Source organism: Cyrtonyx montezumae, unplaced genomic scaffold (genome assembly GCF_038088225.1).
Source record: "Cyrtonyx montezumae isolate F1298 unplaced genomic scaffold, pur_monq_1.0 scaffold_0, whole genome shotgun sequence".
NCBI lineage: Eukaryota > Metazoa > Chordata > Aves > Galliformes > Odontophoridae > Cyrtonyx > Cyrtonyx montezumae.
In genome coordinates, this window is record NW_027071824.1 from 12730223 (window position 1) to 12757940 (window position 27718).

At 40.9% G+C, this 27718-nt stretch overlaps 1 protein-coding gene across 1 annotated transcript in view; it reads left to right on the forward strand.

Annotated features, from left to right (window-relative positions):
• The first annotated feature begins 12227 nt into the window (after positions 1-12227).
• Positions 12228-27718, forward strand: part of PRKCE (protein kinase C epsilon) — a 272383-nt gene continuing 256892 nt past the window's right edge. Inside the window, exon 1 of the mRNA XM_065754869.1 lies at positions 12228-13304. Within this exon, the coding sequence (XP_065610941.1) occupies positions 12957-13304 (348 nt within the window). The 5' untranslated portion in view covers positions 12228-12956. The remainder of the gene's footprint in view (positions 13305-27718) is intronic.

Here is a 27718-nt window from a genome sequence, read left to right on the forward strand (position 1 = left end):
AATTTAGGATGTGCTTGGCATATTATACTTCCTCACATTCCTAAATGAATCATTCTTCTGTTAGCTGCGCAATTCTCATTTTAGCTGACCACTTTAGCTTTCATTTCTGTAAAAAAATTCAGTCATTTCACTGAATGCGTGGTAGTGCAAGAATTTGTTATCATTACTATGGGCTCAAGATTTACAAATACCTAACAGTGGATTTAGGAGACAGTGGGGGATTCGGATGTACTATTTAGACAATATAATTTTGAAACTCCACCTCTTAAAAAAAATCACCTTTAAAATGTCTGTGATAGGTAGCAAAAGCAGGGTAAATTTCTAGCAGATAAGATCAGAAGTGATGTATCAATACAGATATGATAAAATCTTTGAAAGGGAAGGTAAATAGCTTGAGGATTGTGCCGCTGGTATGAAGTAGCACTGGGTAAGTATCTTTGGAGATACATTTACAATGGTTAGTACTGAGAGGTAGAGACTCATTATCTGTAAATGGAGGGAGTGTTGTTTGCTAACTCTGGAAAAGTTAGAAAGCTTGCTCATCCTTTATACCTTTTAACTAAAGCACAGATGTGAAAAATACAGAGGGCACTTACATGAGTTTGAAAGTTGCTTGTTTCTTTCTTTTCACGTTTGATTGTTGTGATAAAGCTGTCTTTCCATATAGACCAGTCAGAAAGAACACAAGTCTATTTGTATGAAATACCTTTTACTGATTCAGTTCTTACTGTTGTAGATATTACCACAGCAACCGGGAGCTGCTGTGGTGGAACAGGTCCCTAACAAGTTGGGTGCCAAGCAGCAGAACAGAAGCAGAGCAGTACTGGAACCATTTGCATGCAGTGCAGTAAAGGAGGGTTTAAACCTGTGAAGCACATTGAATAGGTGGACAGGCATCCCTACGAAACTTCTGGGTTTAAGGGCAGCATTGGAAAAGCACTTGAATTAAAAGGTAGGGAAGGAGATTTGCCTGCTTGTTAAAGACAATGATCAGAAAATAATGCTGGCATCTTATTAGGAAGAGACATATTAAGGCAGAGTGGGGGTGGACTGTGTAGTAACCTGAAGGGGAAAAGGAACAGGAATACATGAGAGCAAGCTGTATTTAATATCAGGGAAAGCCTATACAAACCTTTAAAAAGTTATAAGTAAACAGGAGTGATGGAGGAATACATCTGTCACAACCCAGAAAGCAGAATATTGCTCAATTGTATCTTGGACAAGCTGTGATTGAAGATTTTATTGCTGAAGAAATCAGCAAGACAAACTCTGAAGATTATTCAGAGTAGAAGTTGACATCTATGTTATTAGAACTGACAGTAGTGTGACAAGAAATAAGATAACAAGGAAGGTTCACTATGGGAAACAAAATCATATTAACTTGTTTGGTTTGTCTCTTTGTATTTCAGTAAGTTTGCAGAATTCAACATCAGCTTCCCCTAAAAATGAAGACGTTTGTGTTCTCAACTTGTTGTCAAATAAAATGACATCAAATAACAACCTATATTTCAGTGGTGTTGGTTCTGTAACAACAGTAATAAATACTGCTAGTGGGAGACAACCCAGTGTCCCAGTCATGTCCCAGTATTATGCCAGTTGTCAATACAAATGCTTTTGAAGGATGCTCCTATTTCATTTTTGCTCTCCTTCCCGTGGCCTGGCTCCACTGCCCTGTATCTTGCATTTCTTCCTTCTTTATCCCTTCTAGAGGAACAGTGTGATAACAGATGCCCACTGCAGTCAATAGTGGAGAAAAATAGCTACCCAAGTTTCCTGTAACTATAGTTCTGGAGACCTGAAGGATGAGGATGCCCCTGTATCAGCCTGGGCTGTTGAATTCACTTAAGGAAGACAAACTAAAACACACAAAAATAACAAAATGCTAGGTATCTTGTCTCCAACCTCTGCCATTATTGAATGATTCAGGCACAAAATATGCTACTGAAACATCTGAAAAATGTTATGTTAATCTACACAGAACTCAGAAATGTTTGGAATCATATTACTCAAACTTTTATATATATATTAAAAAAAAAAAAAAAAGACCAGGAAAAGTTGGAAAGGTTTCAGTTCAAAAGAAGCATTTTGTAAAGTTATAATATCAGTGCAGATTTGGAAAAATATTTTAGAACCAAAGATAGAATTCAACTTTGATTAGACCATGTCATAGCCTTGTCTATGATAACAAATGCTTATTAAATACAAAATTGTATTGCAGTTTTCAACCTGATTGCTTACTCTTTCACTCCTCTCTCCATTATGACTACTTACTGCATTTAGCAGCTTTCTATATTTAGAGCAAGTGTAAGCTACCTCTAAATGTTGGAGGAAGAGGTACATAAAAGAACAGTGCTCCTTTAATTTAATATATTTAATTGTAATAAAGCACCGACATTTCTATGTTTGTTGGCTAAATCCAGTGCTAAAAAGGTCAAATACAAACTAGATCATAAAAGCACAAACCAGAAATCTCCTTTGAAAATCTTACAAAAATCTGTGAATATCTGCATAAATAGAGTAAAACAAATCAGTGGGGAGAAAGACTATATGAACTGAAAGAATACAAACTATTTTTGTATTATAAAGAATGAGGTGTTGTGAGGACTGCGATACCTATGTCAAAAGTAGAGTAATTCAGAAACAGGAACATTAGTATTTTCTCTATACTGTTTTTCATGCATCACATCTAGTCCTCTAGATGGAGTGATTTTCTTCCACACCCAGTAAGGATAAGTGAAAGACACCGGATTACTTAGGACAGAATGTTAACATCCCAGACACTGCAGATCTCCCAAAGGACTCCTTCAGTTATGTTAATATTAGAGACAGGAATGTTGAGTGGCCTTTTAGAAAAATGCAGTGCTCTTATGATCTTGACACACATTTTCATCCAAATATTTTGACAGTTACAGGAAGAATAATAAAGAAAAAGGAGTACGCAGTGTTTTTATTAATGCTTAATCTTCTACTTTATTTTTATTCATTTTAAGAAACACTGTAAGAAATCTAACTTGGACACATTAATTAGTTTTCAGACTACCTGGAAATAATTATTAAGGGAACTCGTCCTGTCTTGTTACTTGTTTGACTTACATGAGCAGTATGAGGGCAAGAATCCCCATACGTGTTTGTTTAAGTCCAGGTTACTAGATGTAACTAACAAAACTATGAGATTTAGATGAAAGTAGTCAGTTTTTACACATTTCTTTTAGAAAAAATGAAAGGAAAACTTAACAAAAAATGTGTGATTTTTTTTTTTCCATATGAAAACTTTATATTTCATGGTGGCTTATTTTTACTTCAGAGCTAGATGGTTTTCAGATACTGAATATTTGTAGTCTATGGTATTCATCTTTTTCTTTTTGTCCCCAAATGCTAGTTATATCCCAAATCTGAAATATTTATGGTAGAAAGCAAAAGAAAGTCTCTGCTAAGAGACTTAGTTACTTGCTAAGCACCTAGAAATTTTCACATATTTCTAAGTGTATTTAGATAAAATTGAAACAAACTAGAAAACAAAAACCCAGTCTCATTTCTCTTGATTTTTCATAAGGGAGAAAACCTGTTTTCTAATGAGATTAAATATAAATGTTCTTTGCCTTTATAGAACATCCATCAAATCCTAAAATGAATCTATAAAATTCAAGAGTGTGCTCTGAGGACTGATCTGTGGAAGTTTTATAGACATCTAGTTACAGAGGCATGATTACTAGTCAAGAAATATTAACCCAGATCTGTTTCACTTCTGCTTGGGCTTGTCATTTGCTTTGGTAGGAGTGGATCGTATGTTGTTTTGCCAGAAGAGTGCTGCTTCCTAGGATCACATCCTTTGTTTTCTACTTGTGTTGTGTTGCATTAGAAATTACACTTTGGGATGAAATTCTTCTTGATAGTTTCATTACTGAGACCTTCCACAACCCCAAACAGAAAAAGCTAAGACAAATGACATGAGCTCTCAGATGGATCGACGGGGAGGTGCGTGTTTTGGGCACCTGAATGCAGAAAAATAATGGAGCATGACAAACTCCCAATCAAATCCACAACAAAATAAGAAGAAACAGAAGTAAAATCTGACATTCAGATTGTATTGTGTTCTGCACATACATACTGGCCTTTTAAGTCTTTGGGCAGAATTGTAACTGGTTAATGATGCAAGGCAGAAAGCAAAGCTCAGCGTGTCTTGCATGTCCTGAATGGCAATACTCCAAATACTATAAATCATTACATCACTTCTTTATTATGCCTTGCATTATCAATTTTAAAAGCGTGAATTCTTGAATTCACTGTCGTGGGAAAAGGCTGGAGGAAGGCTGTGGGAATTGTGAGATCTGGATTTTATTGATGACTCTGTTAATGACTTCACATTTGATTTTAAGCAGGTGATTAGGACTAAATGCTCACAACTGTCCACTTCAGAGATCTATTTCATCAGATATTTTGCAATTGAAACACTCAAAATTCAAAGCAACTTCCAAAATGTAGTCCTTTAATCATTCTATTTCTCAGTTCTTCTCTTAGTGGTGTTAATACCTAATTTTGAAGTACGTGTTCTTTTTATATATTACTGAACTGGTGTACAATTTAAAATCATAAATATATATGTATGTCTATAGTAAGAAGCTGGTAATTATAGCTACATATTGAGCACACTTACTAGTTAGCGATAACTTATCAGCTGTGAAATGAATTTGCCTTGGAGTGTCACACATGAGAGTAACAGATACTCCATATCTTGTACAAGGTTCTGGGAGATGGCAAGACAAATCCCAGCAATGCTTGAGCAAAGTCCACCCACCCTGCTACTTTTCTCAGGAACTTTAATACATTCAGTGATGTCCAAATCAAGAGCGAATACCAAATTGCTGTGACTTCCAGTCTGCCTTATTTTAAAATTTATTTCAGTATGCATACACTGAAAAGATACACTGTTCAAGATACTTTCCAAATGGCTGTTTCCTTTGATTACAGGGCAGATGACCCAGGCAGTACCCAGAGGTACTAAAGTTAAAATTTCCAGTCCAAACTGGCCATTCCAGATTGTGATCTCAGTTACACAGCTATAAACCTGTAGTTTCCCCATAGTAGTTAATGGAGCTTTTTCATTACAGCATTTGTGTACTTGGAGTTACAGTCTTCCCCCAAACTCCCATAACACAAACACATTAACATTTTACAAGGTATATGGGACACCTGCATCTAGACTTTGCACGAGTTTGTCTTTATCTTATTTAGCAGAACAATAGGCCTTTCTGCCTATTCTTCTGTATCCTGCAGGATGTTTTATGGTTTGCACTCCTGTAGCGTATGAGGAAGCAGAAAGAAAAATACATTTCCTGGAGGCAAATACTGAGTTTCTTTTCAAGTCTATCTCAAGTAGGGAACAGTTTCTAGTAGGAACTTCTGTAGAACTGTTGTACTCTACAGATAGAGAAACTAAAAAGACAGAAAGCAAACAGAATTATAGATAAATGACAACCAATCCCAAAACACAGTGAGTGTCCAGCCTCAGCGGTGAGACTTCTTTGTGTTCAGAGAAGGAGTATGAAGCTTGTGAGGGATCTGAAGCACAAGCCTTTTGAGGAGTGGCTGACAGAACTGGGATTGTTTAGTCGGGAGAAGAGGAGGCTGAAAGGAGTCCTTATTGCTCTCTACAACTGACTACCTGAAGGGAGGTTGTGGTGAGGTGGGAGTCAGCCTCTTCTCCCATGTGACAACAGGATGAGAGGGAAGGGCCTCAAGTAGGACTGGGGAGATTCAGGTTGGACATTATGAAAAACTTCTTAGAAAGAGTGGTCAGGTGCTGGAATGGGTTGCCCATGGTGGTAGTGTCACCATCCCTGGCAGACATTCAAGAAATGTTTAGATATTGTACTGAGTGATGTTTAATGGGAAATATCAGTGATAGGAGTATGGTTGGAAAGGAAGATCTTTCCCAGCCTTAGTGATTCTATGATTCTGTGTTGAGAAGAATTGCATTTAACAACAAACTGCTTGCTCCTCACTTGAAACTGGTTAACTGGCAGACAGGAGAGGAATGAAAAGACCCAATCCTTCTTCCTACTTACTAGTTTGGTGGGCTTTTTTTCATTTGTTTTTTGGTTTTGCCATGATACAAAATCATTCCTTAAAGCAGCCTGTGTACTGGATTGTTTTTCTGTGTGCTGCTCAGAAAGCAACAGAACAAATTGCCCAGACAGGCAAGACTGATGTTCATGTACTATCTTCTTCTGATGTAGAGAATGAGCTGTACCTTTAGAAAAACACTTCTTCCAAGATTCTTCCCATGTATGTAGGCGGGTGGATTTAGGGCAGGGAGGTCTCTCTTGTGGTCTGGTCTATTTCAGAATTCTCTGCAACGTAGTGCACATCCTTGCACCTCAGTCCCAAAATTATTCCCATAATTATTCCCATCAAAGACAATCTTACTGTGTCTGAATGTCAGCAAGCTCCTATAATATTCCAGAACAATGTCAGTACCCTGCAAGCTTCCCTACCCAAGAGACCTGCAGTAAGTTCCCCACATGAAGGCTGATAAATTGAAATCACACCTGGGTTTTACCCTTCACAAATTTCTCCATCAGCTCCGGATCTAGAATAGAGCAATCCTGCAAACCCACAGCAGATGCTGCTGAGAAGGAAAGCTGTGCATATAAAGGCTGAGGCGATGGAGATAGAAGACCAAGTGGAAGCCTATATTTGGGATACATTTCCAGCATGGAAATTCTGCTGTACTTTACCAGATAGCTGTTACAGTGGTAAATATTTTTATACTTGTATAAAAAGTAACCATCCACAAGCAAGAAGAAAATAAAATAAAAGCACAGTGGTGAGAGTCCCTGGCACAGCTGTGTTTTTCTGGGATCATACAGATCTACAGCCCTGACGAGGTGAGTCAGAAGTCTCTGGTGTATATGTGACCTAAGCATATTGTCTGCAACTCTATAAATGTTTTTGTAACACATGCAGATATGTTCGAGGTGGGTCTAACCTATCTAAATCAGATAAGAACTGTTAGAACAGTGTGACATCATGGCTTTCAGTCTTGGCTAGAAAATCGGGTGCATACTTAATGTCAGTTTGACTGGTGGTTACTGTGTTGAAGTCAATATGTCTGCCAGAAGTAGGTAACCTAATGCAGCAAAACCTGCAAACCTGTATCAGTTGCATGCAGATATGATAAAAATGATAAAGGGCCTGAAGCACCTCTCTTATGAGGAAAGTCTGAGAGACCTGGGTTTGTTCAGCCTTGAGAAAAGACTCAGAGGGGGTCTTATTAAAATCTATAAATATCTAAGGTGTGGGAGGCAAAGGGACGAGGCCAGTCTTTTCTCACCATGCGTGCAAGATGACAGGACAAGGGGAAATGACCACAAACTAGAACATAGGAAGTTCTGCAGAAATGTGCATAAGGACTTCTTCACTGTAAGGATGACAGAGCAGTGGCACAGCTGCACAGAGAGGTGGTGGAGTCTCCTTCTCTGGAGACGTTCCAGACCCGCCTGGACACCTACCTGTGCAACCTGGGCTAGGGAGCTGCTTTGGCAGGGGGTTGGACTTGATGATCTCTGGAGGTCCTTTCCAGCCCCAACAATCCTGTGATTCTGTGATATGTTCTGAAAGATTTACTAACAAGAAAAGCTAACAAAAGAGGTAGAGTTAAAGCATGTTCTTTCAAAAGCATTTGGGAACGCTACCAAAAGTATAATTAAACTAGAAAGAGTTGGAAAGCATTAATCACACACTGAAAAGCCCTCATTCGCTAAGACATTTCACAGAGAACATTAGGAGTACCTTAAGTGACTCCTTCAGGTACAAGATTTGCAAATGAAGAATAAATTAGCAGGAAACTGGCAGAACACGAGGAAAACTGCTGGAATAAAGTTGGAAGCTGAAGCAAGCTCAGTGAGACTGTTTTGTTCTGTTTCTCCATATTTAGAAAATAAATTAGCTACTGGTATACTCTGAAGGTCAACTGCAATGTGACAGGAATAAAAATGCTCGTAAGGATGCTTTTTTTTTCAGGGATGTGTTAAAAAAATTAAATAACTAAGTAGTTATTGGACTTTCAAAGAAATGCAGTATTCACGACCAATCTTAGATTCCAGTGATTTATTGCCAGGAAAGGACCTATTGCACTAAAACTCAACTATTTTACTTGCATAAGAATGTCCACTATGATCAGTGGAATTCAGTGGGCATACTGATACTAGCCAGCATCTTCACAAATGTGATGCTTTTCATACATGCTTTTACATACATTATGCTTTTCAGACATAGGGTCTGATTCTTAGGTGGTCCCGTGTGAAGGCAAGAGTTGGACTCAATGATCCTTACAGGTCCCTTCCAACTCAGGATATTCTGTAATTCTATGAATGAATTTATGTCTAGAGCCAATTCAGAGACAAAGTTCCACAAGTTTATAACTTGGGTTCTAGGTTTTATTTCTTTTTTTTTTTTACATGAATATGTCAAAACCCTAACTTGCATGCAAATTTGATTTTATTCCAATTGCATCTGCTTTATATAAATTTAAAAAATAAAACTCTTTTAACATTAAACCTAGTCATTTTTTTCTCTCTTTCTTCTGTATTGCTGTACTTAGAAAATTCCAGAGAACGTACCAACATTTCTCAGAGGGTGAAAAAATTCTTCATGAGAGCAGTAGAAACTCATAAAAGCCTCAGACTTTTAAAGACTTAGCTGGATATACTCCCTTGCCGTTCGCACTGTTAAAAGAAAAAGAATAACTCTGGAAACGACAACAAAACGATCAACTTTGGACAAGAACACGGCTAAAAGCAACTGCAACTGTGGCTCCAATAAATGAGCACAGCCCATGGCTGACAGGACTTTACACACTCCCTCCACCAGATAGTGCTGTTTCTCCACAGAGCTTGGAAGATTCACGGGCCACGGAAAGGTCAGGGGCTGACTCAAGGTAACGAGCTGCCGTACAGCTTGCCCGCTCCCTCCATGTCGCTGCCGCTGCAAACCAAAGAAGGCAGAGACGGGTTTAGAGGAGTAAAAGCAGGTGCTGTTCTTTGCATGTGGTTTGCAACTCAGCTGTAGCCTTTGCAATAGAACACAGAAATGCAGGTAGAGTGCTTTTTACAGTCCTGCAGCAGAAACCTTGCGTGCTCTTTACCTTGTCCTTAACCTTGTGATACACAGAAGGAACAGCATTTACTCTTCAGTTCTTAAAGAACCAAATCCTCTCAAACCCACAACAAAATTAAATCAAGAAACAAATATTTTAAAATTTTTCAAGAGGAAAATGGCACGTGCAGTTGGAATATATTCTGTCACTTATAATTTTTTCAGACTACTGGTCTTGTTTGTTTTTTTTTTTCTGATGTCGTTTGCAGGAAGTATTGTCATGATGTTCACTACACTTCAGTTACTGGATGTTAAGAATATTGTTCCAGGGTGTTCGGTAAGTTAGTAGCAGCTTTGTGTAAAAGATACAGGCAAGCTTTCCCAAAGTTAATTTTATATGTACATACATGTTGCTCTGAAAGTAATGCCTCCTATCTATTTCCATGGAAACTACAACTGATACAAAGAGCACAAGAACACTACTTGATAAAGCAAATTCTCAGCTACAAAATCATATTTTTGAACCACCATTAGCTGTGCATTTTTACCAGCGATGAACAAGAGTCTGCATGCACCAGTACAGGTGACCCACTGTTGCTGTCACCACTGCTGAAATGCATCACCCACTGCCTCACTGTGCTCACATCCACTGTTTGGTCTCCATAAATGTTCAGCAAGCATTGATGAACACAATTCCATCCTCATGGAGGAATCCAGTTCCACACCTCTGCTCCATCCACACTTCCATGTCAGACACTACGTTGTCAGACTGCTCCACTGCTGCCATCTGTCTCACAGCAACAAAATATAATGAAATATTGGTGGGAAGGTTCAGCCTCTACTGCCATACCACCAACATCCACCTCTGACGATGCGAGCCAACATAATCAAATAGGAGGTGTTACTTTCAGAGCAGCCTTCATATATCAAAAATTAAAATATTTAAGGTATGTTTATTTTCTGAACCATTGTAAGGATAGAGATGACTGATGCTAAGTCAGTTTGTAAAAGCTTATTCATGCAGGCAATCTCCTTTAAAAAGAATTCGTGAAACCAAACTTTAGCTTGTTTCAGTGCATGAAAAATGGAAAAGATTAGATGGGCCAAATCCGGTGCCTAAGTACTTGTGTATTTCCAGGTTAAATATCTAATTAGTGAAATATGAGATTTACTGATGTTGTTCCATATATTGTGGTAATAGTGCAGATTGATTTGAGCTGTTGTCATATGCAGGTGTGACCTTGCATTCACACAGGGTTACTGAGCTCACCATGGAGACTGTGTTTTTTTACATCCTACCTGTGGCCTTCTATAGACATAGCTGAAGGTCTCTTACAAATAATCAGTCAAAATTAAACAGTATAGCAGTTCAGCTTTTGCATTTTCCAATATTTGAGGAAATTGAGCATACTGTTTACATTACTACACAAACAGATCCAGAGGAAAGATTTAATTACAGAGCTCTCGCACAACAGCATTGAGATCGTGCAGCTGAAAATGTAGCATGATATATGTGAATAGGACTGGGAGGAAAGGAGTCCTGGTGGGGTCTGTGAGCACACTCCTTTACACGAACAGGTGATAGATGTATGACAGTCACTGGGAGCACGGGGAAGGCTGAATTGTGAGGGAAGGATCCTGTAATTGGACCTTATCGCAGCTTTGTATCAAACGACAGCACTTGGGGACTGTCAGGATAATGAATGTGGAGATGTTACTGTACTCCTGCTTTTACTAGCAGATGAAGTGGCAACTGGCACAAAAAAGGCTTTCTTCCATTACGTGAATGCTCTCGTGACCCTCAGGCTTCATTAGTACCACATCTACCTGGGAACTACTCTGGAAACACAGACGCCAGAGCTGTTTCATCAGCTCCACACAGCGCCTGCCTCTGAGCCATTGCCTGCAGAAACACACGGTTACCTGATCGCTGCTGCCACATCGGGAATACCAGGTCCGGAGCCAAGCCTTGGTGCTCATCTCTTACAGGCTTACTTGAGTGTGCCCTGGCAGTCGGCCAGCACGTCCCCCAGCCGCCCTCTTAAACACAAGAGCTGGCCTGACATTTTTATTCTGATAGTAAGGACAGTTCAAATCTTGGGCAAAAGCCCCTTATAAAAGACAGGTGAAAATTGTTCAGGGGAGGAGAAAGCCGTGCTGCTGTGCAAAGGCTCCCGGTTGTTTAACACAGCAGTCAGCACGAAAACGACCAAAATCAAATCTCTAATACAGCAAGCACACCCTTTTAGGAGATTTATTTCCCCTTTCGGTATCTTTCCAGCACAGCCGCGATGACTCCCCGGGGCCGAGCCGCCGCCGGGGCATCAGCGGGGCCGGGGGCGTCCGCTCCGCGGCCGGGCCGGGCCGCAGCAGCATTCCTCCCATTCGTGCAGCGGGAGGCCGCTTCCCCCGACGGCGCACGGCACTTCCCGGCGCTCGCACGCCGCGGGGAAACTCTTCCTCCGGCCCGGCCCCCGCTGACGTAACGATGCCTCCGCCGCCGCGGCCCGGCGGGCGGTGCGGGCCGGGCTTCGGCGCTGTCAGGCGGCGGCGGCGGCGCTCCCCGGCCGCAGTTAGTCGCGGGGCCGGGGCGCGGCTGAAGGGCTCCGAGGGGCGACGCTGTAGTGGGGAGGAGCTAGCGATATGGGCTCCGGGGTGGAAACGGAGTGCGGGAGCAGAAGCCGAGGGGCTATTTAAAGCCCGGGAGGAAGGCGATCGGGGATGTTGTGTGTGTTTGTTTGTTATTTCCACGCCGCTCTTATCCCGGGAGGAGGAGAAGGACAGAGGAGGGAATAATAACAGCGATAATGATAAGAGTACTAAAGAACATGAAATAAAACGCAGCGCGAATCGGTGAAAAGCAGCCGGGAGGGCCGGAGAGCGGCGAGGAAGGCGGCCCGAGAGCCGCTCCTGCTGCCGAAGTTTCCGCACGCCCTCGCGCTCCCGCCGCCCGCGCTCCCCGCACACGCACGCACACACATTCGCTCGCACACTGACGTCTTTTGCGCATTTCCTGCACGAGCGGCGGAGCGGCGGCGGGAGGCGGGCTGGGCTGCGCGCAGCGAGCGAGGGAGGAGAGCAGGAGGCAGGCAGGGCGGCGGGAGGGAGGGACGGACGCGGGCGGGGGGCGGCCGGCGGGAGGGAGGCGGCGGCTCTGCCCATCGCCAGGGCGGCGGCCGCCCAGCCGGAGCCCGCCGAGAGCCGCGCGGCCCGCTCGGCTCCGCTGCCGTCGCCCCCCCCCCGCCCCATGCGCGGGGGTCGCCGCGCCGGCTCCTCGGCCTCGGCGGCGGAGGAGGAGGAGGCGGAGGCGCGGGACGGGCGGCGGCCGCCGCTGCCGCCGCTGGAAGGTGCCCGGGCGGCCGCTGGGCGAGCGGGGAGCGCGCAGTAACGGGGCTGGTGGGGCGGCCGGTGCCTCCGCGTCGCGTGTGCGGGTATTGTTGTGCCGCCGCCGGCAGGGCTGGCGGCTGCGGGAGCTTCGGGTCGCGGCGCTGCCCCCTTCGCGGAGCCCCGGCCGGGATTATGGTGTAGGTGCGGGGAGGAGGCTTCTGCTCGGGGTCCGCGCCGCCGGGATCGGGATCGCCTTCGGGGGTTGCTGCAGCCTCCCCCTCCCCTGCGGCCCCCCTTCCTTGTTTTCCGTTAGAAGCACGGGCGAGAAAATAAATGCATTCACTGGGTGTCGCAAGAGCGAAGGCGAAATAATCCAAGGTAACGGCGGCGGCGACGCGAGGGGACCCGCACGGCGTCCCGCTCCCCCTCTCCCAGACCTGCCCCTATTTATTGGCGAGCCCTCCTCCCTCCGCTCTGTGCGAGCGCGTCGTGCCAGTGCCTGATCCCGGGAAAGTGCTGCCGTCCGTCCAACCATGGTGGTTTTCAATGGCTTGCTGAAGATCAAGATCTGCGAGGCGGTGAATCTGAAGCCCACGGCGTGGTCTTTGAGGCATGCGGTGGGCCCAAGGCCGCAGACCTTCTTGCTGGACCCTTACATAGCCCTCAATGTGGACGACTCCAGGATTGGGCAGACCTCCACCAAGCAAAAGACCAACAGTCCCGCGTGGAACGATGAATTTGTCACCGATGTTTGCAACGGCAGGAAGATAGAGATGGCTGTTTTCCACGATGCCCCCATCGGGTACGACGATTTTGTAGCTAACTGCACTATACAGTTCGAGGACCTGCTGCAGAACGGGAGCCGCCACTTCGAGGACTGGGTGAGTGCTCACGCTGCCCATACAGAAGTGCATATATTGGTGGCATTGCTGTGGGTGCAACATTGCAGAGCTAGGTTGCCAAGGGCATGCCGTGGCTCAGAAGGCTTTTTGTTATTTCCACACTTTGTTATACCGAGGTAGTCGTGGTTACCGTCTATCTCATGCATGTGATCTGCAGGTATGGGAAGAAAGAAAAATACGGCGTCTCTAAGAGATGTATAATTACCACTTCTGAAATTATGTTACATAAATATAGGACCGGTTATCTTGCTGTTCAAAATCCCCCGACCAATCCATCCATACAATACAGCAAAACCCAGAGCCAGCTCTTAGGCTGTGTTCATTTCAGTGCAAAGTGACGAAGCCATGACGAGGTCATGACAAGCCTTAAAAACCCAGGTCTGACCTCTGATACCAGACACTTTGGGGCCATCCTGTCACTTGAAAGCTCACTGCATCAGTGCTGATGCTCCTCCTTCCCCTAGATGGTCTGGACCTTTATGCATAGACCTAATGCAGTGCTTCTTCAAATGCCTGAAATTGATAAAAGGATTCTGGTGGATTTTGTCCCTAACCAGGCATATTCTGCAGCTTGTATGCACAATGTGCTGAGAAGCTTCTGCTGCATTTCAGAGAACCAGAGGCGATTGTGCCTCAGTGGGAGTACAAACTAGCCACAAAATCCTTGGTTTGACTGCCTCAGGTACTGTGATTTAGCACCGAAAATACAGCAAAAAGAAGCACAGGAATCAGGAATATACACATTTCTGCAGCTAAATGGTTAAATGGCACATTCTTTAGATAAGATGTATAAAACAATAGTAACTGCCTTCTAATTTTAAATGTGCACTGCCTGGCCATTCATCTGAAATGTGAATGCACATCTCTGTGTGTTTATTTGTTTGAAATGTGAATGCACATCTCTGCGTGTTTATTTGTTATGGTTAGGGTGATACTTTCTTGGCAAGTGAAGAACCCAGGGCAAAGTGAAAATAGCAAGAGTTAATAGCTCTGAGCTTCGTGTATCCTTTGAAGCTCCTTTACTTGATACAGCAGCATAAAGACACGTCAGAACAATGGGAAGGCTGTCTTTATGCTGAATAACTTCACTGTTACAACTTTTATGTTCACAACTTCAAAATATTGTCCACTTCTGCTACATGTTACACTGTGATAATTAAGATGTAGATTATTCTGGTGCTGTATAAAAGCTATACATTATTAAGCTTGGATAATAAAACTCAGTGATCAGCGGAGAAAAAAATAGCCAATTCAGGAAAAGACAAATGCAGCAGTATTGCAGATGTCTTTTACCTGTATTGAATGATAATCATTTTGTGGTCCTTCTGAAATCAGGGTTTTTTTCATCATAGAGACCAATGGAATGAGGATGTCATCATGAATTTTTAGTGAAGGAATAATTATGTATGTTCCTTCTGTGCATGGTACATGTTCTGAGTGTGTTGCCAAGTCTGGAAGAACCTTGCAGATTAACGATGCTAGGTTTGAATTTTGGTGGGCTGGCATACAAGGGTACATCTTGGCTCTGATTTCTGAGATGAATTCAGACATACAAACCCGTTCCTTGTGTAAATAGTGGAATTTAACAAGCCCATTGTAAATGTGTTCTGGGGGGGGACGGGGACTAAATAGCTGAATCAGATAAGTGCTGTATTTTACTGCACCAGAATTCATTGCTGTCCAGCATCCACTGGGTGGGAGGAGACAAGGGAGTGCCTGCTGTTATGTGTTGATGTTACAGAGTTGAGTAGGTGTCACCGAATCATAATTGGTTAGCTCAGTATAATGTGGTATCTAAAACATCATTTACTTCTCCTTTATTTTATTTTCGTGCTGCAAGTCCTCATTGTGCTTGTGCAGGGCATGCAGTATGCAGAGAACAGCAGCTCCTCTGAAACACAGTTGAAACTAGAGGGTGCGGGCATTTGTAGAATTGTATTTTACTCTTTGAAAATCTTCAGTTTTACAAAATCTGTTAGTATTATTGTAATACGGAGTGTGTTTATTACATTGTTAGTAGGTAAGGAACCCCAGCTTTTACAAAATGACACTGACTGTTCATCTGATTTTGCTGACTTAAATAAGGGCAATGACCATGACATCTCTATGGAGTGTAGTGATGTACGTAGATTTCTTGTTATCTTCATCAAGTATCTGGAATCTGTATTAAAACATGCAAAAATTAAGTCTTCTCTGAACTAAATTAGGTGAATAGTTGTCACAGGGCAAGGAAAATGCATGTGGTCCAAGTCAGTGTAAGACTGAGACTTGATATGTTACTGTCTGTTTCTTCTGTTTAGTAAAGAAGACTCAGTCCTTCATTAAGCTCTTGGCATTCAAAGCAGATGTTTTTGTAGCACCCTTCCTCAACTCAAGCAAATTAAAAGCAGCTATCACAGAAGCCCATTCCTCCATCATGCTTGAAATACCAATATCAAGCTATAAACACACTTGGAGGCTATAAAATATTTTTATGCCATTCTGAGTGTTTCCCTTTAAGGAGTCCTAAAAGTTGGAATGGGTACCATGTACTTGTTGAGTCTGTTTGATATAATTAATTGCATTGCTGCCCCTTTTTATCCTCATAATGATGCAACAGATCTTGCAGGATTGGACTGTCACTGTTGAAATAGTTCTTGAGAAAATGCTGATACTCTAAGAGCAGCTCTTACCAATATACTAATTGCTTTAATGCACTGAATTTTGCATAACACTGCATGTGTTTCTGTAAGGAAATATTTGTTCTATAATATCTGCACTAGGCTCAAGGTTATGACTTATGCTGTTATATATTTCTAGATTCTTGTCAGAAGTCCAAGGTAAAAAAAAGACTTGCAAAGAAAGAATATTTTGGCTCTATTTTTTTTCCCTGAAAAGCAATAATTCCTCAATTTTTGCCCACTTGTCTACTTGATTTTTTTTTTGTTCATTGTGCACATCCTCATGTATTTTGTAAAAGATGAGTTTTTTCAGGAAAATAATGGTTATTTTTCTCACTGTTAAGCCTGTGCTATATACTGGTGCCATGGTTACGGTGGAAAAACTAATGACAAACAAGCACAAAGCTTGAAATCATGGTAGCATCTATTGTATTGGGATGGGTGAGATAAATGTGCTAAATTCTAGTTTCTTTTATCTGCAGTGTATTCAGTGGTTGCATGAATGATTTTTAACCTTATGATGTTTGTACTTTCTGAACATTCATAGGCAGAAAAATTAAGTTGTGGCCTAACATGCTAGTTCATATTTTAGTAGGGGAAGCTTCTAAACAAAATATGTACATTTCCTGAAAGGAGTGTCTATAAGAAAATATTTGGTTTGGTTAGTGATAATTAAGAACATGGATGCTTTTCCAGTGGTGCATCAATACAGACAGCACAATCAAAGCATCAGCTTTGCCAGGTTATTTTCTTTTTTCTTTCTCTTTCTTTCATTTTTTTTTTTAGCACTGGCTATGCTGCAGTTTTAAAGAGAGCTTTCAATTACAGACATAAGTGAATGAAATATTATACAGAATGGCACAAAGCATTTTCAGAAAGTTCTTGATGGATTTACATTATGATAAATAGAAAATGCAGAACAATAAACAACATGAAAGTTCTTACTGAAAAGAGAAAAACTATATCTTTTGAGATTGATGATTCATGTAATAACAACAAAGTATTTTATTTAGTTTTCTTAGTTGTTGCAGATGGAAACGCAGTTTCTGTTTGCATTACATATGAGTTGATACTGTAGCTACACTTTTATCTGTAGATTTGAAATTGGGAAGATTCCTTTTACATTTATCCTGTTGGATATAATTCTGAGAATTAGAATGATCACTGTTTGTGGGTTTGTATTCCTGGTAGTATGACTTCTGAGTTCATGTCCGCTTTTCAGAGTTGGCGATAGATGAAATCAGTGTAACTGGACCAATGCCAAGGACTTCATCTGAGGGTCTTAGCCATTAGCTTGACTGTGCATGAGAAACCCTATTGAGTTGTCCTAAGAAATCCTTTTGCAGGCTGAGTAGCAGAACTTAATCAGTCAGAACATCACAACATTTAGCAAGAAAAGCCCGTATTTCCACTCAGAATATTTCACAGCTGTATTTAGGTTAATTAAACAAGTTCGATTTTCTGTTGTCTTAAAAAATCCCTAATGCTGTCAGTGAAAAATTAAAACACAGATTGCAGTGAGCTTCTCTTTGCTATCCTTAAATATCTTCCATTCTTCCTTTTTTTCTTCATTGTTGGTTTGTAAGATCTTTTCAAACATACTTTTAAAAGCATTGTTTTATATTTCCATTTTTCTTAATGTGAAGTCAGTCTTGCAGCTGTGCCACCATTTCATAAAACAAGTTTCTTATGAATTAATGCAATATCTCAACAGCAATTTCATGATGAGCTATGGGAGATGGAATGGGAAAAATGGACACTGTTTTACATACTCACTGAGCTGCTGGGTTACATGGTTTTCTATCATGCTTATAGCATACTACTGATGAAATTTTCCAATTGGAAAGACTGTGTCTTGGGTCTCCAAGCTGCAGTTTGTAAAATTAAGCACCTAGGGCAATGCCACTCTGAATGTCATAGTGCTTACCTCTCATAAGGTGTGACTGATGTAAGGAGCAGATGCAAGCAGAATACAGACGTCAGCTGCTGGCTTTGACATGGCTAGCAATAACAGGAACAAGTATTCCATACAGCAGAATATCTGGCAGAGCTTCAGAAAAAGAGCAGTAAGGAATTGAGAAATTTACCCTGGTGTAGGGAGCCTGCTTTGGCAGGGGGGTTGGACTCGATGATCTCTTGAGGTCCCTTCCAACCCTATGGTTCTATGATTCTATGAATAGCAGGGGAAGAATTAAAACACATCTGAGTCCTCAATCCTGTGAGCTGTCCATTTACTTGGGAAGTACAGCTGTCTCCTTCCTGCTTTTCATCCAGATTAACTGGGAAGACTGCTCAGGGACTTATCAGAGGTTGGGTTTCTTGGGGTGGAGAGAGACGCTTGTTCAATTTTTTAGTAGCCCTCTGCCTTTTCTATTGCTGAAATGACACCTCATTCTGGTCGGTAGGTGATCTCTTATAGCTGGTGAACAGAGAGTGGGGTCACGATCATCTATCTTATCATGGGTCACTGCACAGGAACCTCTGTTGAAGGTTGTTATTGGGCTAGCAGCATGTGATTGCAATGTGTTTTCATTTTTATTTTCAATGACCAGCTGAACTTATCTGTGCAGGTGGTGCTGAAAGGCCTAGTGTGTTGTTTGTGAAAGCTTTAAGTCTCATTTAAACTACAGTTCACAACCTGCTGAAAAGCGCTGTTATCAGAAGAGCATTTGTTGAAATGGAAAGGAAATTGCTGTCCCTTTGGGTAGGTTTCTGTGTTACAAGGTTGGCACTGGGCAAGGTCTGTGAGGCTGGGGGTGAGCAGTGGCCAGCAGGGCTTCACAAGGACTTGGTACAGTTCTGAGGGTGGACAGTTGTGAAAGGCAGAGGAGGGATGTTGGAGAGTGCTTTGTACAAGTGCTTTGCCTTCTCCCCCATCCTGTCTCCCTTTGTGCCTCTGTTTTTCCCTCACTGCTGCAGATGTGGTACAGTCATCACGAGGCTCACCCACTCCCTCTTATCAATCCCTTTCTGCAGCTGCACAAGTCTACTCCTACTCCTCACTGGAAGTGTTCTCTCCCAGCAGCTCCTGCTCACCTGTGGTGCTTCCCAGCCTGCTGAGGAGTCATAGAGGGGGAAAAACTTCCTCTGCAGCCACTGCTGTGGGGAGAGCAAAAGGGTAATGTAAGGATAAGGAAGAGATATGGCATGGAGAGAAACCTGGATAAGGATTATCAATAGTTGCTGCTGCTTCACATACTCCAGCTGCCTCTTTAGCAGCAGTAGAAAGCTGTGTGTGTAGGAGACAAGGATGAGCTGGCATAGGCAAATTGACTAGTTAATGGATGGCCTTTTGGTGCTCCCTGACCTATTTTTGTTTGTTTGTGTGTGTGTTGTGTTTGGGTTATTACTGTTTTTTTTTTTTTTATTTTTTCTCCTGCTTTGCTCAAACTGTCAGTTTAAAGTCCCAAAGAGTGTAGTCAAACACGCATTTCACTTAGCACTGAATCATCATACTTGTAAGTCAGGATTTGACCCTATGATTGACCGAAGTTCCTCTTACTGCTGCTAAAAACAATGCTGGTACTGACTAGGACTTCTACTGAGCTCTGTAGAAAATGTATGATAATGTCAGTAACATGGTTCTGCTCATAGGTATTACTGTTTCTAAGCTGGACATCTAGAAATGTTCAAATCTGATGACAACAGATCCTATGTTTTCCTCTTAAGCCAGTTTTTAGACAGTGCATATCACTGCAGCCCAAGTGTTTTCATAGGCACTGTGCAGAACTTTATGGCATTGAGTAAGCCACTGAGTTTAGTGGGTTCAGTGGGCTCACTGAATTTTATTCAGGCTGTTTAAATTCTTTCCTGAGCTTGAGCCTGTGTTCCAAGGAAAACTGAGGATAAATACCATTTAACAACATTGTTTACTTTCATTTTACCCTTACTGATTTATTCTTCTTCTGAAAATCTTATGTATGCAAACCTGGTTTCTGCTTTCCTCAACCATCAAAACTAAATCTCTGCCCTCCCCATCCAAAATTCTTTAAATACTGCTGAAGTGATGATTTAAGTTGTAACTGTAGGACTTGGCCTCAAAGTGCAATAAGTTTCCACTCCCTAAACTGAAATTTAAACAAATTGGGTTTGGGGCTTCAGATTTTGAAGGAATGTATGTGAATATATTGTATAAAAAAATGAAGATAAGAGTATTTCTGATTGGAACGGAGCGGTTGAATTCATTTCTGCTTTATCCAGTACCGTCTTAATCCCCTTTCCCTCACCCCATTTACTAGACTATAAGGCAGAAAAAGATATCTACTGCATCCAGTTCATGCTGAGAGGTTTTGGAAATGACAGGGTATGCCAGTAATGGGAAATCTGTAGTCAGAGAGGAGAGACTTTCCCTCCATATGCATGGAAAGGTAGGGCTGGAACTATGTGGATGTGGAATAAGATCAGAAGTGTAAAGACAGCTTGGAAAGCAGCCATTTGGAGGGGGGAGCAAACTAACCCTTTTGTCTCTTGCAAGGAGCTAGACTGAGTAAGATCATAAGAAGGGAGTTATCTCGCTTGCCCTTTTAAGTCATGCAAATTGTAGCAGCTACAAGAGTTTCTGCCATCTGGGGGTACAGCAGTCATTACCGAAGGCTGACAAAAGTTTCAACCTTGTGTTTCTAAGTGACCACTTTCCTATTTGGCAGACAGTTGCTAGAAGATTGTAGAAGTACGTTTGGCAATATTAGCATGAAACTGCAACTGTAAAACTAACAATTTTGGAGATTGAGTAAGTTTACTGACAGTTATGTACTTTACAGTATGTTGTATAAGACAAAATGCAAATGAGTAGAATTTAAGAACATCTGCAGAATCGTTATCTATTCTTATCATTGGTCGCAGTTAGTATCTTGAACTGCTAGTGAAGTTGATTTGAGTGTCCTCTTGCTTAAACACTTCTATGAATTAAAAAAAAGGCTTAAAATTTTCATTGCAGTGACTTAAAAGAACTTACAGAAGCCAAAATCTCACATATGTCTGAACAGCCCAGCTAAGAAGCCTAGTAATATTGTCATGTTCATGTTAAATCTAATGGGAGTTTTAACCTTTGTTTTATTGGAAGCAGTGTTAGAGGAATACTACATGGTTCTAAGAGGTCTTTTTTTCCCCCCACAGAATTCTGTAGGTCTTGAATTGTTGAGGAACAGAAGTAAGAAACAAACAAACCAAAAAAACCAACAAAGATTTCTGTTTATAGAATGAAAACAGAAGGCGAAGCTTGATTCCATCATAAGTTAGTAGGCAGCCGTTTTCTCTTTGTATCAAGTAACTTGAGTTGATTTAATTGTTACAGGCAACAGAATCATTTTGGTTGTTTCTGATATCCTGCTGGGTAATTTCATCGCATGTGGGAACAAAAAGGCATCAATAATGGTCAGGTGTTACCAAATAAACTTCATATCTGCCTTGTTTGAACAGCTTGCATGGTATCTTTTTATCTTTAATCTTCATTAAGGGTGGACAAACTTAAATTGGGTTTCAAACTGAGTATCTTTCAGCTCTTCACAGCATCAATATGTGTCAGACAATTTATTTTGGGGAATCAGGGTTTCTTAACACATCTTAGAACTGTTTTAATTTCAGCTGGGACAGAATTGTATTCTTCAGAATGCCTGGTATCATGAATTCTGTCCTACCTGAAACTAAGACTTTTCATTTTTTCAGGACATTGCCTTTTTAACCTGATTAAAAGTATATGGCTTTGTCAGATATTTAAAGTTACACATATCTTTGGATAAATAGTAAAGTGGTAGCAATGAAGCAGATACAATAATGGTGTGATTGTGAAGAAAAGACTGCTGCGTATTCTAAGAAAGTGTTAAGGAAATGGTAGTAATCACATCGCTTTGTTTTGTGGAACATAAGCCAGAATGATAGCAGTGTTTTCTTCTTCCTTGTTTTCTTTCAGTTTCCTTTTTATCATCTGTTCTGGCTTCATGCTGCCAGTTCTCCATCTTTCTTTATCTGTTCTGGTTTCAAAACGGTCAATAAACGATACTGACCTTCAGAAGATTGCCTAAGGTTTTATTGTTGGCAGTGCCAACAGGCTACAAGAATGAAATACCCTACAGACAGCTTTTGCAAATACAGTTTTCTTGCTGGGACCATATTTACTCATTGCTTAAAACTTTGTGGCATTTGTCAACTTCTCTTTTTCTGAAGTGAGGTTGATCCATGGTCTGTGAAAACAGTGAGAAAGAATGTGTTAGAAAGGGAAAGGGTAAAGATCACACGTGCTGCATTCACTTCGTTCTCTTTCTTATGGGGTTCAAGTTGGATTTATTGAGGAATTTTTTCTTCCTTTTTTTCTTTCTGAGTTTCCTTGCCTTTTCCTTCCATGTTACCCTGTATTGCCTTTGTAACTGTGGAACATTGGAGCTTATACCTCACTCATTCTCTTCTCAGTCCACTCTTTTTTTTTTTTTTAAATGATTGAACAGGCCGGTGGCTGGCTGAGCAATCTTCAATCAGAAACAATGCACTGAATTTCCAGTTAGTTATACTACTGAAGTGGTATGAGAATGAAATGTAATGTGGTAGCTTTGAGCTTCAAGCAAAACTGGGGTTTTAGCTGTTGGCGCGGCATGGAAGGAAGGTGATCCCACACTGAAAACTGAGCTTTCCTAAACGATGGAAAACAGTGTTGCAAAAGTTGGTGCTGACTACTGGAATTAGTGGTGACTCCTAGTTGTGGAAAATACCAGGTAACGTTTGGTGGTTTTGTTTGTTTTATTGTTGTTGTGTGTTTTCTGTTTTGTTTTGTTTTGTTTGTTTGTTTGTTTGTTATTTTTTTTAATGATTTTTGTCTTCAAAAAATTTGCAGTTTCTGCACAAGTCAAGAGAAGGTAGACTGAGGAAGCTGAAAGAAGCAGTAACAAAAATACTCACAAGTATTAAAAGCTGTAACCATAGCTGCATCAGCTCTGTTTGACTTGGTGTCCCCAACTCAGAGTCTCAAGTGGAAAGGCAACAGTGGCAATTTTGCTGGAGATATGTAGAGATACTCTGCATGATGTGGTGTTTCACCTCATGGAGCTGACAACCCTTAAGATGGAGTCCAGAATTCCCAAAGTTCTAGGCATGTCTGAGTATCCCATATTACTTTATATGTCTTTGGGATCACCCACTTTTAGGGAACCAAAGGGTTTTTCTGTGTAATTCCATGAAAGCATTAACTGTATTATTACATTTGAGCTTTTTTTCTTTATCAGTAATGGGTTAGAGCATTGCCAGTGCAATAATCAAATACAGGCACATTATATAGGGTTAATGATAAGCACTAATGCCACTTGGCTGAGATAAGATGTATTAAATTTCTCTCTGCTCCTTCACTCTTTTGTGCCAGCAAATTCTCAGAGCTGTGTCAAGGCTGTGAGAGGAATGAAAGGAGGAAGAGTTTTATTAACATCCCACAATTATTCTGTAGAAGTGACAACAGTTTTCATATAAAAGAGCAAAACGTTGTCTTTTACCTTTTTCTCATGACCTTTATTCAGTACTTTATTTTTATGTACCTACATTCAAGTCCATTATATTAAAAAGAATATTGGTTTAGTGGTCACATTTAGGAGGTGGCTTTACATATGCATTTTTTATAAGGCCATGTAAAAGGTTTTAAAATACAAATTCAGCTAGACTGATTTTTAATGGTTCTCTGCTGAATTACCAGCCCAGACACCATGACCTACACAAGTTCCTGTGGCCTTTTGGTGCTCTTTCCTTGCCCGCTCTCACTATTTCTTTTGTCTGCTTTGTATGTTTGTTGCAAGATGCTTTGGTTGGGGGAGATCTCTTAGCAGGACTGTGGGGTCCTGGTTCTTTTTTGAAAGTCATTCACTTTCCAGCCAAATCTGTTAGTGAGTCAGTGTGTGAGTGCCTTGTGAGCTGTTTGTGAGCACGCTCTTCAGAACAATCCGGCTTCCTTCTTGAGATTTCCCATCTGTTCGGTCAGCTGGTACTAGCATTTTTGTTTTCTTCCAATTAATGCTGTTTAGGGAGTTGTTTCTGACTGGTTCTTCATTAGTAAATCAGTAGTAAATAACTCGATATTTGAACAAAGAAAATAAAACCAATCTCTATATTCCTTTGAATGTACTCTGGGCGTCAAATTGACCTTTTCTCATGTACTCCAACTGTTACATCGTATTTAAGAAGTGCATACTCTCCAGCCAAACACTGTGTTGCTCTCTCAGTGTTACTAATACTGCAAAGCTTTAAAGATCCTTAATGTATTCCAAGGTTTATGTTTTTAATGTCAGATTTAAGATCAGATATGAAGTGTGAGAATGTAATTTTCTTTTTTATGATGTTCCTGGAAGACTGAGGTAAGAAAGCAGACATCCCTGATCGACACTGAAAAGGCAGGCATGATGAAAAATAGGTGCAGTTTTGGTGTAGCCTCTCAGCCGTGCAGCCACCTCCTGCTGTTACAGTGTCGGCTTGCTCTGCCTGGGACCTGGTTGCAGTTGTTGCTATCATCAGTAAGACAAACTGCAGGCCCAGTATTCTGTAGTACTGCCAATGAGTCTGCAGCTCTTCCAGGACTGTGAATCAGTTCTGTGCCCTGTTTGCAGACTAGCAAATAAATTCTGCTTCCTAGCACCAGTGTGCAGTCTGCAGAACCTCTTTATGCACAGTTAGTCAACTTTAAGATGTGATATCTCAGAGACATTTTTGCACCTGTGAAAATATACTTGATGATGGGGATATCCCCAGTAAGAGAGGAGTAAGGTGTGGAAGCCTTCACCAAGTGTGGATGCGTACATTTGGTAGGTGACAATTTTGAATGTAGGAGTTATTACTTTCTCTTTGATAGCAGTCACAGTGTGTTAAGTGGTGGAGTAGCAGAAAATTCATAGTTCCTTCCTGGTGGACCTTGTGCTGTAAAATCAGGTAACTTATTATCCCACTTCTGGATGATAAACTACAACATAAGATCTGTAAAGATTCTTTGCCTGTATATCAAAATAGAAGCAAAGTACAAAAGCTGTAAAATACACATAACAAAATACAAAGCTTTTTAGAACACAAGTATGCAAAAAAAAAAAAATTGGTATTGCAACTTTGAAAAATTTATTCAATGGTTCCTGGGGAAGGAGTGCTTGTCTAATTGGTAAGGGAGTGTTTTAATTGACATGAGTTAGTAGAGGAAGAGGCTAAGGCTCAAGTTATGTGCTAAACCAGGGAACAGGTAATTAAGATGGACAGTCAGCACTATGAAGCCATTTTGTAATCTATGGGATTACATAAATAGGCAACACCGTGCTTGCAGCAGGCCTGATTTAAAAGAAACTTTCAAAATGTCGTAACGTCACAACATAAAAATAACTTGCTGTCGGTATTATTTGGTTTTACTTAGCGCTTGTGGGATCAGGTGAGGTTTGAGAGTTCATTTTCAGAGTGCACAAAGTGCATTGTTCCTGATTCTTATTACCTTATGGTCTGAAGTCTTTGTTAAGTGTGAGATAATGTGTAAGAACTTCATCATAAACTTGCGTGCAGTGAACTGGTCAGACAAGTTTTTACCCACTTAAGTTGTCCTGCATGTACTTGTGATATAACATTATCTCCTCTCTCCTCTGTAATTTTTGACTTTATTTCCACTCACATAATTCTTCAGACAAATGAGGATATCAGTAAGGAGGAATTCTGAGGTCACTCACTCATAATCTGGGTATAAATCTTATAAAATGAATAGTCCAGCTGTTTGTGTTTAGGACTCTGGAAGAGGGAGGTCTTTTTCAACTTTAAATTTAACACATAGTGTTACATAGACCTTATCTGTCTCAGGTAATAATGAAATTCATTAGCACAACATGTGAGTCTAGAGAATCCTGAGCATAGTCATTTTCACAGCATTCCTAAAAGGAGGTGTAATGGATGGAGAAACTATTCTTCCATATCACCCAGAAGTATGGAAAAGGCATTATTACGTTTTTCATATTGGAACTTTGCAGTGGAGGTATTGATATTCTTATTTTTACTGAGAGGAGCCTGGAACTGAGACCTAGGCTCCTGAAATGACTCTTCAGGCTGATTAACACTTGTTAGTGCTCTCTTTCTGTCTTGCAGCTTCTTCTTCATCTATCTAGCATTCTTATGCTGTTTTTCTAAGTACAAAAGTTGTGTGTTGTTCTCCTAACTCATAATGTTTTATATTCCAATAATTGAAGTTAACATGGTAGAAGACAAGAACAGACAAATGTAAATTGTTTGTTTGATTGCTCTTGCACAAAACTGAGAAAGGAGTCTTCTATTTGGATCGCTCATTGAAGAAACAGAACATTCAATTTTCCATTTTTAAGGACTTGTCTTGGACACTAGCAGTAGATGTGATAGGTTTTTTAGACAGGCTGAGGATCATACAATTGGAGTTGCATGAAGGAGAGTGTGCAGTTAGTTTATGCTGAGGAGCAGCCGTGACAGGCAGCAGAGCCCAACAGTTGAGTACCTAAGCATGTTTAAAAAGCAGGTACAGTGAGGTTAGGGTGGTGGTACCTGCCTGACAGGCTGCTGGCCTGTGGTTTACATGAGGCTGTCCCTGGTTTTGAAAAAGCCACTGTATCAGCAGTGGATCAGACCGGATATGCTAACGTGTCTTGGAGTTAACATGCTGTGCTTCAGCTTCAGTTCAGGATGGATCCCGATCAAGACAAATCTGGTGCGGATTTTAGCAGCATAGGTCTTATAAATTTGAGAAATAGGGATTGAGTGGGAATCAAAAGGAAGTGTCAGTTTGGTTACTCAAAATTGCTTTGCAGGGTTATTTAGTTGGAGCTGAAGTCAAGAGAGAAAAAAATACGGCATACCTTCTGTAGTCATTTCTCAGTAACATTCCATTGGGTCTCTAGATCTTATGTATATATTACTGAGCTTCCTTATCTGTATAAATGTAACAGCTGGACATGTAAGTATAATGAAGGTTTTTACTTTCAGTCTTTTCATCTGAGTGGTATTAACCAGACACTGCAGGAAAAAAATGTCAAAATGTGGGTTGTTAAGGTTCATCAGACGTAAGAAGTCAGTGACTGAAATACCAGTTTCGTGGTATAATGTAGTGCTGAAGGCACTGGAGTACAAAGGTTATGAACTCATGGCTTTAGTTTCTTCTAGTTTTCATCTATTCCTGAGAATTAACTTTAAACTCACAGCTTATGCACTCCTGGATTGCCATCCAAAATTTGATACTGACTTTACAATACACTAGTCAATGATCTACAGGAAGAAATCAGCACTCTTAGAATATCAGTCATCTCATGGGTTTGTTTTATTTCAAATAAATGTGACTCCTGAAATACAATCAGAATAGTGGCTTCAGGTGTAAATTAACAGCCTGATTTCTTACTCTATGCTTATAGATTAAAAACAGAAAAAAAGAAAGAAAAAAAATGGCTTTGGCTCAGTATGACTGTAATACATGAGGACAAGGAGGGACTAAATAATTAATTCTCATTTATTTGGGCACATATATCCAACTCATTCTTGATTTTTACTATGAGACATCTAGAAAAGTAGATGCCATTCTCTAAAATCCATGTATTCTTTTTTTCCCCTGGAGAAAGAGAGACTGGTAGCAGTTTTAATTACAGTTAACGTATTTAATCATTACAAAGCTTAATTTGAAGACCTACTTTGTTCCACTATGTTTCCCAGTGGCCTGATCCAAATGTGCTTGTACTTCTAGTGTCATAATACATTAAGGCTGTGAGTACGTGTCATAGGAGGAGGTTACAT